General features: G+C 43.1%; 1 protein-coding gene and 1 long non-coding RNA gene across 4 annotated transcripts in view; one reads left to right on the top strand and one right to left on the bottom strand.

The window, feature by feature from the left end:
* The window catches only part of LOC306978668, a 428,827-nt gene that overhangs the window by 225,456 nt on the left and 187,937 nt on the right, over positions 1–15,434 (bottom strand). The window lies entirely within an intron of this gene.
* The window catches only part of LOC306978511 (disks large homolog 5-like), a 72,991-nt gene that overhangs the window by 7,097 nt on the left and 50,460 nt on the right, over positions 1–15,434 (top strand). For all 3 annotated transcript variants that reach the window (XM_079577081.1, XM_079577080.1, XM_079577079.1), the window contains 3 exons: positions 10,345–10,413; positions 10,673–10,841; positions 13,136–13,279. In XM_079577081.1, coding sequence (XP_079433207.1) covers positions 10,345–10,413; positions 10,673–10,841; positions 13,136–13,279 — 382 coding nt within the window. The remainder of the gene's footprint in view (positions 1–10,344; positions 10,414–10,672; positions 10,842–13,135; positions 13,280–15,434) is intronic.

Genomic DNA, 15,434 nt, shown 5'->3' with positions numbered 1-15,434 from the left:
GCGCTTTGTTCCAACACAGACTTTTATACACGCCGTGAGTGCACAGAGCAAGACTGTTTGTCTGTTTCTACCATAGACTGTAGAATTATAGACAGCTTCTGCTCACTCCTCCCTGTTTACCATAATGAGCAGATTTACAGACTCTGACTGAGCATGTTCCTAAAAAGGAATAGGGGCGGGATCTTCACTGTAGACTCAGCCCTCATGGGGAGCGTAGTTCGGTCGTAACCATGCCCGCGCCATTAGCTCTAATGCTAACCGCCTGTCAAAATCCGGCCCTCATTAAAGCAGTACTAGGTAACTCTTGCCCCTAGAGGCCATAAGCGCAACTGCAGGTCATAGCAAGATTTTTTAACTTATTAATTGTCTTGGAAAGTAAATACTACGCTGACAGGAAAGGCGAAGGGACAGAGGGATATTGTTCATCCAATTATACAATGGAAATTTTTTTTTTTCACTCAAACTTGGCTGTAAATGCTGTTTAAAGTGACGTTAGCCCGCAGTTAGCTTTGCCCGTTAGCCTGTTAGCTTCTTCTTCGTGATTCCATTAGTGTGTATTGGTGGCTCCGGTCCGGTGGCAGTCAAGTTGCAAGCATGGTTTTCTGGCCAGAGACACCAGGGGGAGATGAAAGACCCTCCAATCATCCCATTAACACTTGTATTACCCCCACAGGGAATACGAAAAGGATTTATTAAGGTAAACGCGTTACTTAGTACTGCTTTAATATACGAGATTTCTAAAATGTTTCTTACGAAAAGCAGCCTGGTCCCTTTTAATTGTATCTAACCCATCGTTTTCACTGGAGCAATATCTAGCTGTAGAAAGTTTAAAAAAGATTAGGTACCAGGCTTTAGGGCTTGGCTTTTTAGAACGTGTCTAAATGCAATGCTTTCTAATGGAAAACTAGCTTGTTTGGCCGCCCACATATGGAGCTACAGCAGAAACGGCGGCCCCTAGTGTCGCGGTCACAAAGCAGAGCAACCAGCGGCCATTGGTTTATACTTCCTGTGAGGAATATGGATTTTTAAGGCCACTCTGGAGCTTTCTAAAGTAAATTCATTCATTCATGCATTCATAGTGCATTGGTGAAATATCACATTACTGTGACTTGGCCGTTCAGACAGAAGTGTATTTGCAAAATCTCCGATGTTGATTTGGAGCAACTTTTTGAAGCCCATATCAAAACGGCCTGGGTTGGATTTGACGGTCATGAAAAGATCAGATACCGGTGGCATCGCGGAAACATAATTGGATTTGTGAGGCAAGTTTTGCGATTGTGAAATGGTGTTGCTAATTCAAGAATCACACTCAATTCAGCACATATTCGGTGAGGTCTCTTTATGCTACAGTGTTGTAATTGCAGCCCTTGTGATCCGCTAATCGGGCTTCGTGACTGCTCAAATTGCATTTTTAAGTCATTCAAAGTGGCAAACTCTCTCGTCGGAGTGCCGCATGCCTTTTAGTCTCACTCACTTTTGTTAATTCTCTTTGAACCGCGGTGTCGTACCCTGTGACTGCGAGCCAAATGCAAAGATCTCAATTATGCATTTATTCCGCGCTCATTATTTATAGACCCAGCTCTCGCGCCTTTGTACGCTTTCACAATTTTGCACCGCATTAAACAATCACCCAGTCGGTATAAAAGGGTCCAGCGATATACAGGGCTTCAGTTTTTTTTATGGAAGAATGAAAAGATCCATTAGTTTTAAGCTTGAAAATGTGAGAATTGAGAACGGCTTAAGTGCCCTGTGGCGGTAAAAGGAGTCGCAGTATTGTCTTGAAGTATCCTCAGTGTCAAAGCCACTAAAGGCCTGATTCCCCGTGCTAAGTGGACAGACAGGTTCGTCCGCCGCAGCAGCCACGAGCCGAGCCCAAAACTCCTGTTCAGCTTTTAATATCCGCCCCGTCAGCAGCCTCCCGTGCGCTCGGCCAGGAAAGGGTCAGGATACTAACTCATGGCGAACAATGGGGAAACGGCAGCGCACAGAAATCATCAATTATAGGCCTAGTATTTTCTGCCTATTCTGTAAAACGCAAGCGCCATTTGTTATCTTTATATGGTGGCTCGAGCAATAAGTTAGAGAGATTTCCTCCCCACAGCGAATAAATCCAGTCTGTGCGGTGTTTTGTGTGTGTTTTCTCTCATCAGATGCCCTTCCTCAACTAATCTTCCAAAAGTTTTGATTGTGGCGGGGAGAGTTCGAGCTGCACCCTCCTCGCTGTTTAGTTTGGTCTGCAGCCGAGGAGGAAGAGGCTGGAATGAAGAGCGGGTTCTCTCGATACAGCGTCTGCAGTGATGCGGGTCTTGTATCGGACTGTTGTGCCAGGTTCGGTTCCCTGGGCATTTCATCCCCGACCCGTGTCTGTGTAGGTTTACTCCAGGTGCTCCGGCTTTCCCTACCAGTAAGAATATACAGGCCGGGGCCAGGACCCCCCCTGAACAAGAGATTATTCACCTCAGTGGGACTTCCTGGATCAATGATTGTCAAAAATAGAGGCTCCAAAGTTAAAAGCAGAGGTGGGTAGAGTAGCCAATATATTAAGTAAGAGTAACGTTAGTTTTAAAATGTACTCAAGTAGAAGTGAACGTGTAAGAGTAAAAAAGTAGTTGTTTCAGTTGTGACAAAGATTGAGAAAAAAAACATGAAATAATGTGAAAATAGTGATAGTTTCAATGGAAATACGATTAAACATATACAAATACATCATTATGGAGAATTAAAGCAGCCGTAACCTCATGCCCTTAGAGGCCATACACGCCACTGCAGGGGTCGTAGCATGTTGCGTTATTAATTGTCCGTGAGAGTAAATACTACGCTGACAGAAAAGACAAAGGGGGAGAAGAATATGTACATTGTGCCTCAACTCAATGACACAATGGAGATCATTTTTTTTCACTCAAACTTGTAAATACTGTTTAAGTGGCGCTTGCCCGCAGTTAGCTTTGCCCGTTAGCCTGTTAGCTTCTTCGCGATTTCATAGTGTGTGAGGTAGCGAAATTGCAATTGTGGTTTTCTGGCCAGAGACACCAGGGGGAGATGAAAGGCCCTCCAATCATCCCATTAACACTTGTATTGCCCCCACAGGGACTACAAAAAGGATTTATTGAAGTAAATAAGTATCTTAGTTCAGATACGTTCAGATATGTCATTTTAACCCCGGGAAACCGTAAAACCCATAGATGGATAGAAAGGCAGGAGGCGAGGTATCTGTTTGATTTGATTTATTTTCTCCACTTTTTTAGTAGAAGTAAAAAGTGCCCAATGAAAACACTACTTGCAAAGATACAATTGCTTAAAACATTTACTTAAAGGAATAGGCCACCGTTTTTCCATGCTAGATAGATATGTTTTTACCTGAGCTTAGCCGAGTTCTAACTTCACCCAGTTTGGGTCCCTAGAGGAGAGGTGGAGAGGCTAAATGCTAACATCTTCAGTCTTTTTGCGTGACTGAGCACACGCGTAAAGACCAGACATGTACACATCAACTCGTCTAAGCTCAGGTAAGAGCATATTTCTCAGTATGGAAAAACAGCGGCCTTTGCAAGTAATGTTTCCAGAACAATAGGTGGCGCTGTGAGAATGTTCTGTCAATTGTAATGACTCCCAACAAGGATGGAGGTTTGTCCCCATTGTGTTGTCACACAGGTGGGGAATTCGGGCTTGACTTTTGTGTTTTTGCTGCTGCTTAACTTACTTAAAGCAGTACTAAGTAACGTGTTTACCTTAATAAATCCTTTCCGTAGTCCCTGTTGGGGTAATACAAGTGTTTATGGGATGATTGGAGGGTATTTCATCTCCCCCTGGTGTCTCTGGCCAGAAAACCATGTTTGCAACTTGACTGGAGCAAGCAATACACACTAATGGAATCACGAAGAAGAAGCTAACATGCTAACGGGCAAAGCTAACTGTGGGCTAACGTCACTTTAAACAGTATTTACAGCTAAGTGTGAGTGAAAAGAATTATTTCCATTGTATAATTGGATGTACAATATCACCTCTCTCCCTTCACCTTACCTGTCAGCGTAGTATTTACTCTCCAAGACAAAAAAAATCGCAACTTGCTATGACACCTGCAGTTGCGCTTCTGGCCTCAAGGGGCAAGAGTTACTTAGTACTGCTTTAAACTTAGACCTCCTGAAGTCATAGGTGGAAAAATGTGTAGCAAAATATGGACAAAGTTGTGTTCTGTAGTGGACTAGGACTTCGTAACATATCTAAAAAAAACAAGACTCCATTTGTGCTTTTTATAAACATGTCCTGGAGCTTTGGCATTTGGACAAAAATATGACCTGCTAAACAGATGACTGAACTAGCAGGTTTTTTCTTCGTTTTCTCCGCAACAAATTCCAATAAAGACGTGAACATCTCTGCGAAGCCACAGCGCTGCCGCCTGACTACGTTATTTACAGCGCGTCATCTCCTTTCACGTACAGGAACAATGTGGTGACGCAGTGCACTGTAACTGCAGGGCGTGTGTGCGCTCATGTGCTCGTGTGGTTTTGTGCTCCTCTGTCAACACCAAACAAAGACGCTGTTTAAAGTCGACAGAGGCTGGGAACACAAGACGTTTCTCCACAAAGTCTCCCGGTTTTTCTGAGATCACCCGACATTCGCCGCCATTACCGTTATCGCAAAATCTGACGTACAGGAATGAGGCATTAACGCGATTCACGATCGATCAGGCCTTCATGTCCTCGTCCGATGGCCATTATCTGGTCAATATTCTCCCATGGCGGTCTGAATTGATTTCATTGTATAGATTCCGTTTACCGTCCCACAGATGGATGCAAATATCTGGTTAAAAGTGCTGTGTCCTCAAATCAAGTCTATTTATTGCCAGATAAGTAGGTCAAAGAATTCCTGTGCTGGACGTAACCTTGATCAACTAATAAGGACTTTGGGATTAAGCAAAGATATTTTTTCTTCAGTTTAAAGCCTGTGCCATTAAACTATGTCTAAACAAAGTCAGTTTTATTTATTTGCCTTGCCCGAAATACCTCTTCTATTTTAATACTAAATTCCAATTTCATGAAACCAACCACTTGTTAGGAGGAAAATGTTTCACGTCACAGAAATGGTAACTCTAAAGCAGGGGTGGCCTTTTTTGAGCCAAGGGAGACTTCAAGAGCATTTGTCGTTCCAGGGCTACCAGTTAAAAAGACGTCCCCAATATTTTAACTTGCACTGTTTAATATAACCATATCCTGTCACAAACATGTGCTTTAAACATACTGAGTTACTGAGTCACCAGAGCAGAAATTGCCGCATTTTTAAGAATCACTTTCAAGAAAATTATGAGTTTTCCTTCTCAATGGCTTCCTGGATGCTCCAAAGGGCACCTGGGTTGTTGTGAGCGACCTCTGCTCTAAAGCATAAAAGTCACGGGAAAGTTGCAATAAACATGACACACAATGAAATACAATTTACTTATAATAAAATGTATTATTGCAAAGAAAAATAAGCATAAATGTGTAGATCAGTATTGAGCTCGGTAATTAAACGATACGTTGATGTTCAGGTAAGGCTGTGCGATAAATCAAATTAAGTCGATCAATTCATGCTTTTAAAAACGGACTATGAGGAATCCATCCATAGCGACTGTTTTCAGAAATGACACCAGTGGAGAACCCAGTGACTTTCTGGGGATCTCTGCTGCTTTAGGCTCCGTTTTGGAGTTTTCTTCTGCTAAAACAGTCTCACTCTGAGTGGAGACATGCGTAACTCCGCCCCCTTTCACAGCAGAGCTTGAGGCATGAGGAGGATAAGATTAAAACGCTTTTGAAAACTCCAAAACTTTTGAAAGCAGACAAGGCATATTTAAAACAGAAAGGACTATCCATCTATCCATCCATCCATTTTCTTCCACTTGTCCGTTGCCAGGTCGTGGGGGCAGTTGTTGGAGCTGCCCGAATCACATTGCACCAGCCCTTATGGCTCCTCCTGCAGGTGGTGGGTCCACAGGAGGACGGCCTCGCGATTAACTGGGCCTGTTTCTCTCTCATGAGGGGGTTTCTGAACCGCTCTTTGTCTGACCCGTCACCTAGGACTATGGGAGACCCTACCAGGGGCACGAAGGCCCCGACAACAGAGCTCCCAGGATCATTCAGGTGCTCAAACCCCTCCACCACATTAAGGTGGCGGTTCCAGGAGGGGGGTAATTGCATATGATGAATCTAAATGATACTTGTCTATGAGCTAGCACAGTTTTCAGCAGACCCTTTTAAGTTTCATAATCCATTTAACAAAATTGTAATTGTCCATACTGAGTAAGAAAATGGACATTTTGATTTTTGGCCTAATCGCCCAGCCTTATGTACAGGCATTGGTTTAGCACAGGCGTCTTTGGTTCTTTGGCTATTCTGAGAGTCTATCCATCTTGGCGGGAAGAATTGGCTCTTTAAAGTTCACAGACGCCTAGTTTGGCAGGTCATAGTGGCTAATGGAGTCCCCAAAACTGCTTGTATCCATTTGTCCAGCCACCTTTTTATTTAAGTGTTGACCTGGACCACACTGTGATCACATGATTTCCCCTCAGTGAAGTGAGCAGCAGTGAACAGGCCTGTATGGACTCTCACACACAGTCCATGGGAAACTTAAGCTCCCGAGGACAAAGGAGGCTCATCTATGGGCGGCGCATCTCTCTTTTGTACCGTTTCTATGGAAAAACACTGAGACATGTTCACTTCTGGACTGTCCGTCTGCAGTGAACTTTAATCAGACCTGCTCCACTTCTGGAGTCTGTGGGAATCGTCTGCAGCGGGGACTGATCTAGATGCCAATAGAGGAGAGAGAGGGAGAAATGATTGCCTTCAACTTTAGATAGAGTAGTGTAGATTTTACCTTTTTGGTGAATCAATTCCAAGTCGTATCTCTAGTTCATCAAAGAGTTTCATTCCTATTTTTATGTGCATACAAGAAAAGGCTATTGTTGCAGGCAGAAGGTGCATGGAAACTGTGAAGTGATCTGGTCATGGTCATCTCCAGCAAGATTACATTGAATATCAATTTGATCCGGGGAATATCAATGGGTTTGACTTATTCGGCTGTTTGAGCACATTCTCTCATCATAAACCTGTCTGATGTTGTGTTTCAAAGTATCATATCGCAATTTTTGATGTCGCAATATCGTCATTGAGGACTCTATCTGACTGGGATTTGCCCTTTTTTTTCTACTTACACAGTTTAAAATAATCAAAATAACAAACCGAAGTCCGAAGTTCAGTTTGATCATGGTTCCCCCCTAATTTTGTGCAGTTTTAACCTTATTTTGACATATAAGCTGACAATAGTAATTACTTGCGATTCCTTTTCTGGTTTAACGTAATGTACTTTGTTGAAATGGTTTAGCAAAAATATTGCTGTAATATTGTTTTGCAAAATTCACCAGTAATCGATACTGGTGGTAAAACAACGTATTAATGAAAGCAGATACTGAAAAAAAAGAAAACGCTTATCTTTTGATCCATGTTTTGATGCTGTTGTTGGTCCAGGGTCCGCATTAAAAGAAGTTGGTTTCAGCTCAAATAGATGATTTTCCTCCCATTTTTGCCAGTTTAAAGCAGTACTAAGTAACTTGTGTATTTTCGTAGTCCCTCTGGGGGTAATACAAGTGTTAAAGGGATGATTTGGGGGGTCTTTCATCTCCCCCCGGTGTCTCTGCCAAGAAAACCACAATTGCAACTTTGCTGCCTACGGGTTGGAGTCACAATTACACACGAATGGAATCATGAAGAAGAAGCTAACAGGCTAACGGGCAAAGCTAACTGCAGACTAGCTTCACTTTAAACAGTATTTACAACCAAATTATCTCCATTGTGTAATTGGATGTACAATATCCCTCTCTTCGCCTCTTCTGTCAGTGTAGTATTTACTCTCATGGACAATTAATGAGTAAAAAAAATTGCAACATGCTACTACGCTTGTAGTTGCGCTTATTTTTGCCACAATTTTTCCCCAATTTCCCCCCAAATTATTCCTAGTTTTCCAGACATTTCTTAACATTGGAGAGGAATCTGAAATTGTAACTTTTCAGATTTTCCACACATTATTGTTCTGTTTTCTAGATGACACATATTTTGGAGCGAGAGAAGAGTTCTAAAGAGAGCCGTCAAGGCCAATTTAGCATTTTCTAACCACCAAAATGTAAGCTGATGATCAAGACGAGTTCTAAATGACCCATTTCTTTCCCCTTTTTGTCTCATTTCTGTCGTCATTTCAAACGAGACTTTTAGCTCGAGGTCCGGTCTTCTGTGTCCTTATCCCACCGTCATCGGGTGATTGTGCGACAGATCAAGGCACTAGTTTAAGTTTCCTTCAGAGAAAAAGCGCCGGGTCCCGGGACAAAAAGGAGGGACTTTCCCAGTTTGGGATGACGGCACAGTGTGGCTGAACACAGAGGCACCGGGCCCTTTCATGTGCTCGGAGGCCCCTGTGAGAAACCCCCAGCTTTTATACTTGAACATAATTAACGGTGCAGAGAGGAGAGAGGGCTCAGAGGGTTCACAGCGACACCGGGGGAGGTTGGACGATTTCCACTTTGGAGAAGATTCGTTTTCCAGCGAGTTGGGTTTATTGCAAAAATATTCTCATAAAGTCTTTAAATGAACTGATGCAAGTACTGTTTGTGAAATAGGATGGAGGCGTATAATTAGGGGTTGTAACGTCTGTAGGTTGGAAAGAGAATGATCGGATTTGATGCCTAAAACAAAGATTTAGAAAAAAACAACAAAAATCTAATTATTAAATTAAATTACTTAAGGATATATCCACATGAAGACAAAACGCTTATATTTTCAGAAACTTTCTTTGTAAGCACGAAGCCAGCTTAGTAAATGTGTGCATCCACATGGGTCAACTCAAGTCTGTGAAAACGGCGCAATTCATCTTCCAGGCCTGTGTGTGGCGCTGTGACGCTAACACAGATAATAGAACAAGATGTAGAGGGAGCATCCGCAGTAAACGTTTGTGGAATGTAAACAGTGAAAATTAAACTGATTTAAGGATTTAGGATCTACAGAAGAGACGAGGAGGAGAGTTTATTCTTCAGACGTAACGGGACTAAAGCAGAAAAACCTGTCAGTGACTTTTACTGTCAGTCCAAAAACACAGACTGACTCGTGTTTTTCTACTTGTCACCTGTGGCTTGTGAACTGCAGTGAAGCAAAGAGGAGCGGAGTCAAACCATCATAGATCCATGAGTCAAACTCATCATGAGGTCAGTAGATTATGGATCACAGACACCACTCTGGAGCTGTGATGTCATCGTTTTAGTAAAAGTTGCAGAGACGTCGGAACAACGGCGCCACGTAAACAGCGTTTTGAGATCTTTCCACTCTGGGACCTAGTTTGGAAAATGTTCATTTACAAACCCCCAAAACACCGGGCTCATATGGACAATACACTGGACTGATCAAATATCTTTGCGTTTGGTCCTCAGCTTGACTTCGTATGGACAGGGCCTTAGATATCGGTGACTAGAATTGTTTTCCCATGTTGCAATGTTGTTCTGGACCTGTGTTTTGACACACTTTAGCATCTTTGAGTAATCTTTGAGTTATTTGAATTGAATCTTTGAATTATTCAAAGATGGTGAGATGGTGAGAATGCTCCTCCTTTTCCCAAAAGATCCTCATGTCCAGGAAAGGCTTTTCTGTCCCGCAATCTCTTGATAAATTTAGCGTGAAGCCCCCCTCACAAGTCACCCAAAGTGCTTCACATAGTGTTGGAGATTTGTTCTTTGTTCACTCTCCATTCTGTGGTAGACTGACAGAGGCGCTGTCACATCTGCACACATCTGCGCCCTCTGACCACCACCATGCATTCATGCACCAGAAACCGGAGTACCTCGGGGAAACCTACACAGACACGAGGAGAACATGCAAACTCCTAACAGAAAGACCCCGTCCAGGTGGGAATCAAACCCAGGACCTTCTAGCTGTGAAGCACAGGCGCTAACTGCTGCGCATGTGGGAGCAGGAGACTGGAGGTGGGCGGGGCTTGTGGGGAGATTGTGCGAAAATCAGTGAAACTACCGGATGTTTTGTTTGAAAATGTGTTTGTGATTAATACCAAATACAATGTATGTAAAAATGATAATACCCCCACTTTTGACGACAGTTTGAAGTTTGGTTTTAAACATAATAAGACCCCATGGGGAATATTGCAGCATGTTGTCTGCTTATCTGCCTAAATATGTGCTGTCTTTGCGATTTACTGATTTTGATTAGAAGAATCCTGCAGCCCAATAGGAAACTTATTCTGTGAATCCCAGTTCAGTCTTTGTATGGCTGTAAAACTCCCATCTAACTACCATGACTTTAATGCGTTTCTTTTCCTCCGCAGGCTCCACGTACAGCGTCCTGTCCACCATGCCGTCCGATTCTGAGAGCAGCAGCTCGCTCAGCAGCTTAGGTGAGTCTCCTCCAAAGTCACGTGACTTTCAAGCAACTCTATTTTCTCCCCTGAGGCAAAACAAAAAAGCCTCTTCTTAAGAACTAGGTGGAGTGTTTAAATAAAGCCGGTTTCGCCCAGTGCAGGACAGGACACATGCGAGTTATTAAGCAGATATGAGACAGATTGGGACGTGCTCCTCAGCAAACACAAGCTGACTATTAAAGCAGGGTCTTTGTTTGAGTATTCATGGAGCGTTGTTTGGGTTTGGCTGTTGCAGGTACGCCGGCCGGAGCCTCCTCTCCTCCCCCCGTGCTGCTGGACTCTCCCATGGTCAGCGAGAAGATGGAGACGCTCCTGTTCCAGCTCCGCCACGTGACGCGCGAGAGAGACGAGCTCCGCAAACGCCTCGCCCTGTCCTCCCCCGGGACAACATTCGACGACGGCAGGTACTGCAAACGTGTGACAAAGAGGAGCCGAGTTTTACGAGCCGGGCTGCGATTCTTACAGTGCGTCAGAGAGAAGAGAAGTGTGTTGACAGAATACTTTTTATTTGTCATATGCAAAGCTGCCAGCATGAAAGGTCAAATGTTACTACTTCAGCATGGTCAGAACTCCAGCCAAAACGCTCCATTTCTGTGTTTCGTATACCACAAAAACATGCACAATAGACTCCCCCCTGCAGCCAAGATCCACTGTAAAGGGACAGGACAACGTGGACTTTCATAATAAATGAGTTTTAGGTGGTTTTAAAGGATATGAAAACATTTCTAACAGAAATACCAAAGAAACATTTAGGCGTAATTTTTTTTCTCCAATTTTTGATGCCTAAAAAAGTTCAACAACACATATAATGAACTTCATTATTATTATTATTATCATTATTTATTGAAACAGGGACAATGCACAGAACCATTAGTCTTTACAAGAGGAGATGGTTTGTACCAGATTTAGCTCAGCAGCTATTTTCCATCCGCAGTCCCTGGACAGGTGTGAACATAAAACATTACAATTACAATCTATAAATCCAATCTACATTGGACATTGGAAATATGTTTCCAGGGGCCCTGTGGACCAAGGAGCATGAATATTTTGCCCAGCTTTAGCACAATATTATTTTTTACCATGAAAAGCACATCATGAAATAGCGTTTGTTTACTTACAAACTCGTTCTCCTCCGTCATAAACTAAACACAAGCCTTTAGCACCTCAGGATGAATCATTTCCACAACAAAGAAAATCTTTGTGTAGCTATGACTCTCGTCAGAGCTCGTTTCTATCTTTTATGGATTGGAAAATATATCCGCATGTAAATAAAACTTTATCTTTGGCGTCACCCACGATGCTCTGGAGCTCTGATGGTTAAATAACATTAAAAATTAAAACAAAAAAGCATTAAGATGTAGGAACAATGTGGAAAAGGGAGACTGTAGGTTGTCTGTTTCCTCGTGTTGTGTATGGATCAACCAATCACAGAGCTTGCTTTCTCCAACACATTGACCTAAAGTCACATTTCGACATATGCGCTTCGTCTCTGCATCTGCAGCTCAAGGATTGGCTGCAGCTCACGGATTGGCTGCACCTCACGGATTGGCTGCAGCTCACGGATTGGCTGCAGCTCACGGATTGGCTGCAGCTCACGGATTGGCTGCAGCTCACGGATTGGCTGCAGCTCACGGATTGGCTGCAGCTCACGGATTGGCTGCAGCTCACGGATTGGCTGCAGCTCACGGATTGGCTGCAGCTCACTGATTGGCTGCTTGGTGTGTTGACCAGAGCTGGGAGGAGTTTATGCACGGCCATAAACCAGGCTTCAGGGGCAGCCAACCAGTGACGCGTAAACATGAGCTCTAACCAAATGAGTTCTATTAGGGCTGGGGCGATCCACGTTTGTCACAGTACAATACGCATCACAATCTGGACCCATGCACCAGCCCGTCCAGTCCCGAACCTTGGATCCAAACTTTGGACCCGCCCTGAATCCCCTCAGACTCTCCCTCCCGCTCTCTCTCTCTCTCTGACTGAGGAGCGGTAAACTACAGCCCAGATGAACAGATAGAGAAAGTCCTATATCTTGGCTCCATGACACTTTTTCCATTATTAGAAACGATTTCGTCAGTGAGCTGCAGCCAATCAGTGAGCTCGCGGGAGCTGCCGGTGCGGAGACGAAAGCGCATATGTCAAAACGTGACTTTAGGTCAATGTGCTGGAGAAAGCAAGCTCTGTGATTGGTTGATCCACACACAACCTCTTTGCTCAGTGTGTTGAACTGAGCAAAGAGGAGAAACGCATCGCTGTCATATGTTATGTGCACATTGTGTATAATCGAGGCCGCATGCTTTCTGCTATTTAGGAGCAAAAAAAAAGATGGCTTAAAAAACATCATATAAACATGAATTAACCCCGTATGTTCCGGACCTTTGCTTGACCATTTTTTTTTTCAGTTCCGACCTTGGTGGAATTTAATTTGTGACCCCTGCAATAGAGCAAGTATTGTGAAACGGAGTGATGTGTGCTAAAGTTATAAACCAAATGCCACTAGACAGTAACGGGTATTACCACATTAAGTGCTGCGTAACTGTTCCTGAACAAATATTACGTATGAGTATTGAAAGTATTGCGGATGAATTGCAAAATGCTAAATTGTCCCAGCTCTATTAGTGATCATTCACATATGAACCTCACACAATGTTCACTTTCATCAGGATTTTTATGTCAAACATTAACCTTCTTCTTCTTTTAGGCCCAACTCCAAAACGGGCCACGATTACGAGCGCCTGAAGCTGCAGTGCATGAAGGCGATGGCGGATCTCCAGTCTCTGCAGAACCAGCACAGCGGCACTCTGAAGCGCTGCGAGGAGGCTGTGAAGAAGGCCGACTTTTACCAGTGAGTACCTCCCCCCCCCTGCACCAGAAAGCATCCCACCACCACCGCCCCGTCTAAAAACGAAAGAGCTGCTCAAAGTCCGATATCAATATTTCAGCAGCTTTTGTCTCTCTCTGCCGAGGGTTCGCTGACATGTTCACGGCAGAGTGCTTTGGCCAGATTTGTCTTTTAGTCAAAGGAGCAAATAGGAGGAAGTGCTTCAGGCGACACGAGGTAGTTTTGTTTTTAATCGGTGGCTGCTCAATATATCACCAATTCATTGTTATCACAGTTCTGGTTCACAATATCCTTGTTGCAGGAAGCCACAATATATATTGCAAAAGTTCAGTTTTAGTCAGGATCAGAGTTGAGTAATATATTGTTTAAGATAATATCGAAAATACTCTGGAAACTGTCTCAAATTTACATTATCGAGTTTCTCTCCGATGTCAAGAAATGTGGGAAAAATAGGTCAAGGTCAAGGTTTATTTATATATAACATTTAAAAACAGAGTACTGCCCCAAAGTGCTTTCCTTATTCAGTGCAAAAATACAGACACACAAAAAAACATATTGCTTCAACAATGTACAAAAAATAAAAACTGCAGCATAATCAAATGTCTAGCTCAGCTTGGATTAAAAGCCAGTGCAAAGAGATGCGCTTTCAACAACGACTAGAAATTGTCAGCAGTGGAGGCCATTCTGATTGGCAGAGGCAGAGAGTTCCAGAGTTTAGGGCCAGCAACAGCAAAGGCTTGATCTCCTCTGGATTTTCGTTTGGACCGTGGGCAGAAAATAAAGGGGAATTTGGGGAAAAAATGAGGGAATTGGGAAATAAGGAGGGTTAAATTGGTTAAAAATTGGGAAGAAATGGAGAAAAATTGTTTCTCTATCAGCTTTATAAATATTTTCTTAAATTTTGCCCATAGTGTCCATTTTACCATTTAAAGAGACTAGATGCAAGTTGGGCATTTTTTGCTCACTCAGGTCTTATGCATAACTGCAGGTTCTATATTAAAGGGATGTTTCAGGATTTTTCAGGATTTTTGATTTGAATTTCTGGAGATATTTTTTTTGTAATTCATGCAGTTCTTATATTTGAAGAGTTTCGTGGCGCTAGGCTAATGCAAGGCTAGCGCATTTCTATGGTATCAGCTAGCCTGCATTAAAAACATTCAGACCCGCTCCACAGTGCACCTGAGGCAAATCACTTATAACACCAGACTAACCATATAAATGTCTGTGTCGATAGAATAATGTTTGTAATATGACTGACCTTGCATCACATGAATGATCGCATTTTGAGGGACTATTTTCTTGCAGATCACTCCGCCGCTGCGTAGCTTATACAACCACGAAGCAGATGCTGCTCAAATATAAGGTCTTTTACATGCAAAATGGTAAAAAAATATTCTATGGACACAGACATTTATATGGTTAGTCTGGCATTATAAGTGATTTGCCTCAGGTGCTCTGTGGAGCGGGTCAGACTGTTTTTAATGCAGGCTAGCTGATGCCATAGAAATGCACTAGCCTTGCATTAGCCTAGCGCCACGAAACTCTTCAAACATAAGAACTGCATGAATTACAAAAAAAATATCTCCAGGTATCAGCAACACTCTGGATAACTAGGAAATGAGGCCCTATGTCAAAAATCCTGAAATATCCCTTTAAGCTCGTGCATGACGGCACTTCGGACCCAAATCAACACCTTTCTGAGTGGCAGTGCAGGATTTTAGAGGCAGTTGTGGTGAACAGGTCTGGGCTCATTCTACACATTAGGACATGGACATGTATGGGGAGGGAAATATGTAATTTAAACATTTTTAAGCTCTGTATAGTTCCTTTAATTTGCTCATTCCAAGTGTTATTTGCGCCTTGGATGTGTCGGGCAATTGCAAAAAAAGATGTGCCTCAAAAGATTCAGTCTAACCAAAACCATGCAGCTCTATTCTAAGGCTCCATTTGCTTTACAAAACTAACGTCTAAAAAATCCCTCGTTAATAATTCACCGGCTTTCGCCCCGTCTGCTCTGGGTTCACAGATATATTCACGCCAGATTGCGTTCGCCGCGTTTCACTTTTAGCCGCTCCGGAAGCTGACGAGCTAAGCCACAGGGAAAAAAACAAAATCCCATCATTTAATTTCTCCCGACTGTTTTCCCCGGGTACATTGT

The sequence above is a fragment of the Gobius niger genome (genome assembly GCF_951799975.1).
Source record: "Gobius niger genome assembly, chromosome: 19".
Classification (NCBI taxonomy): domain Eukaryota; kingdom Metazoa; phylum Chordata; class Actinopteri; order Gobiiformes; family Gobiidae; genus Gobius; species Gobius niger.
The sequence above is the reverse complement of the archived record's forward strand: the minus strand, read 5'-3'. Positions and strand labels throughout refer to the sequence as shown.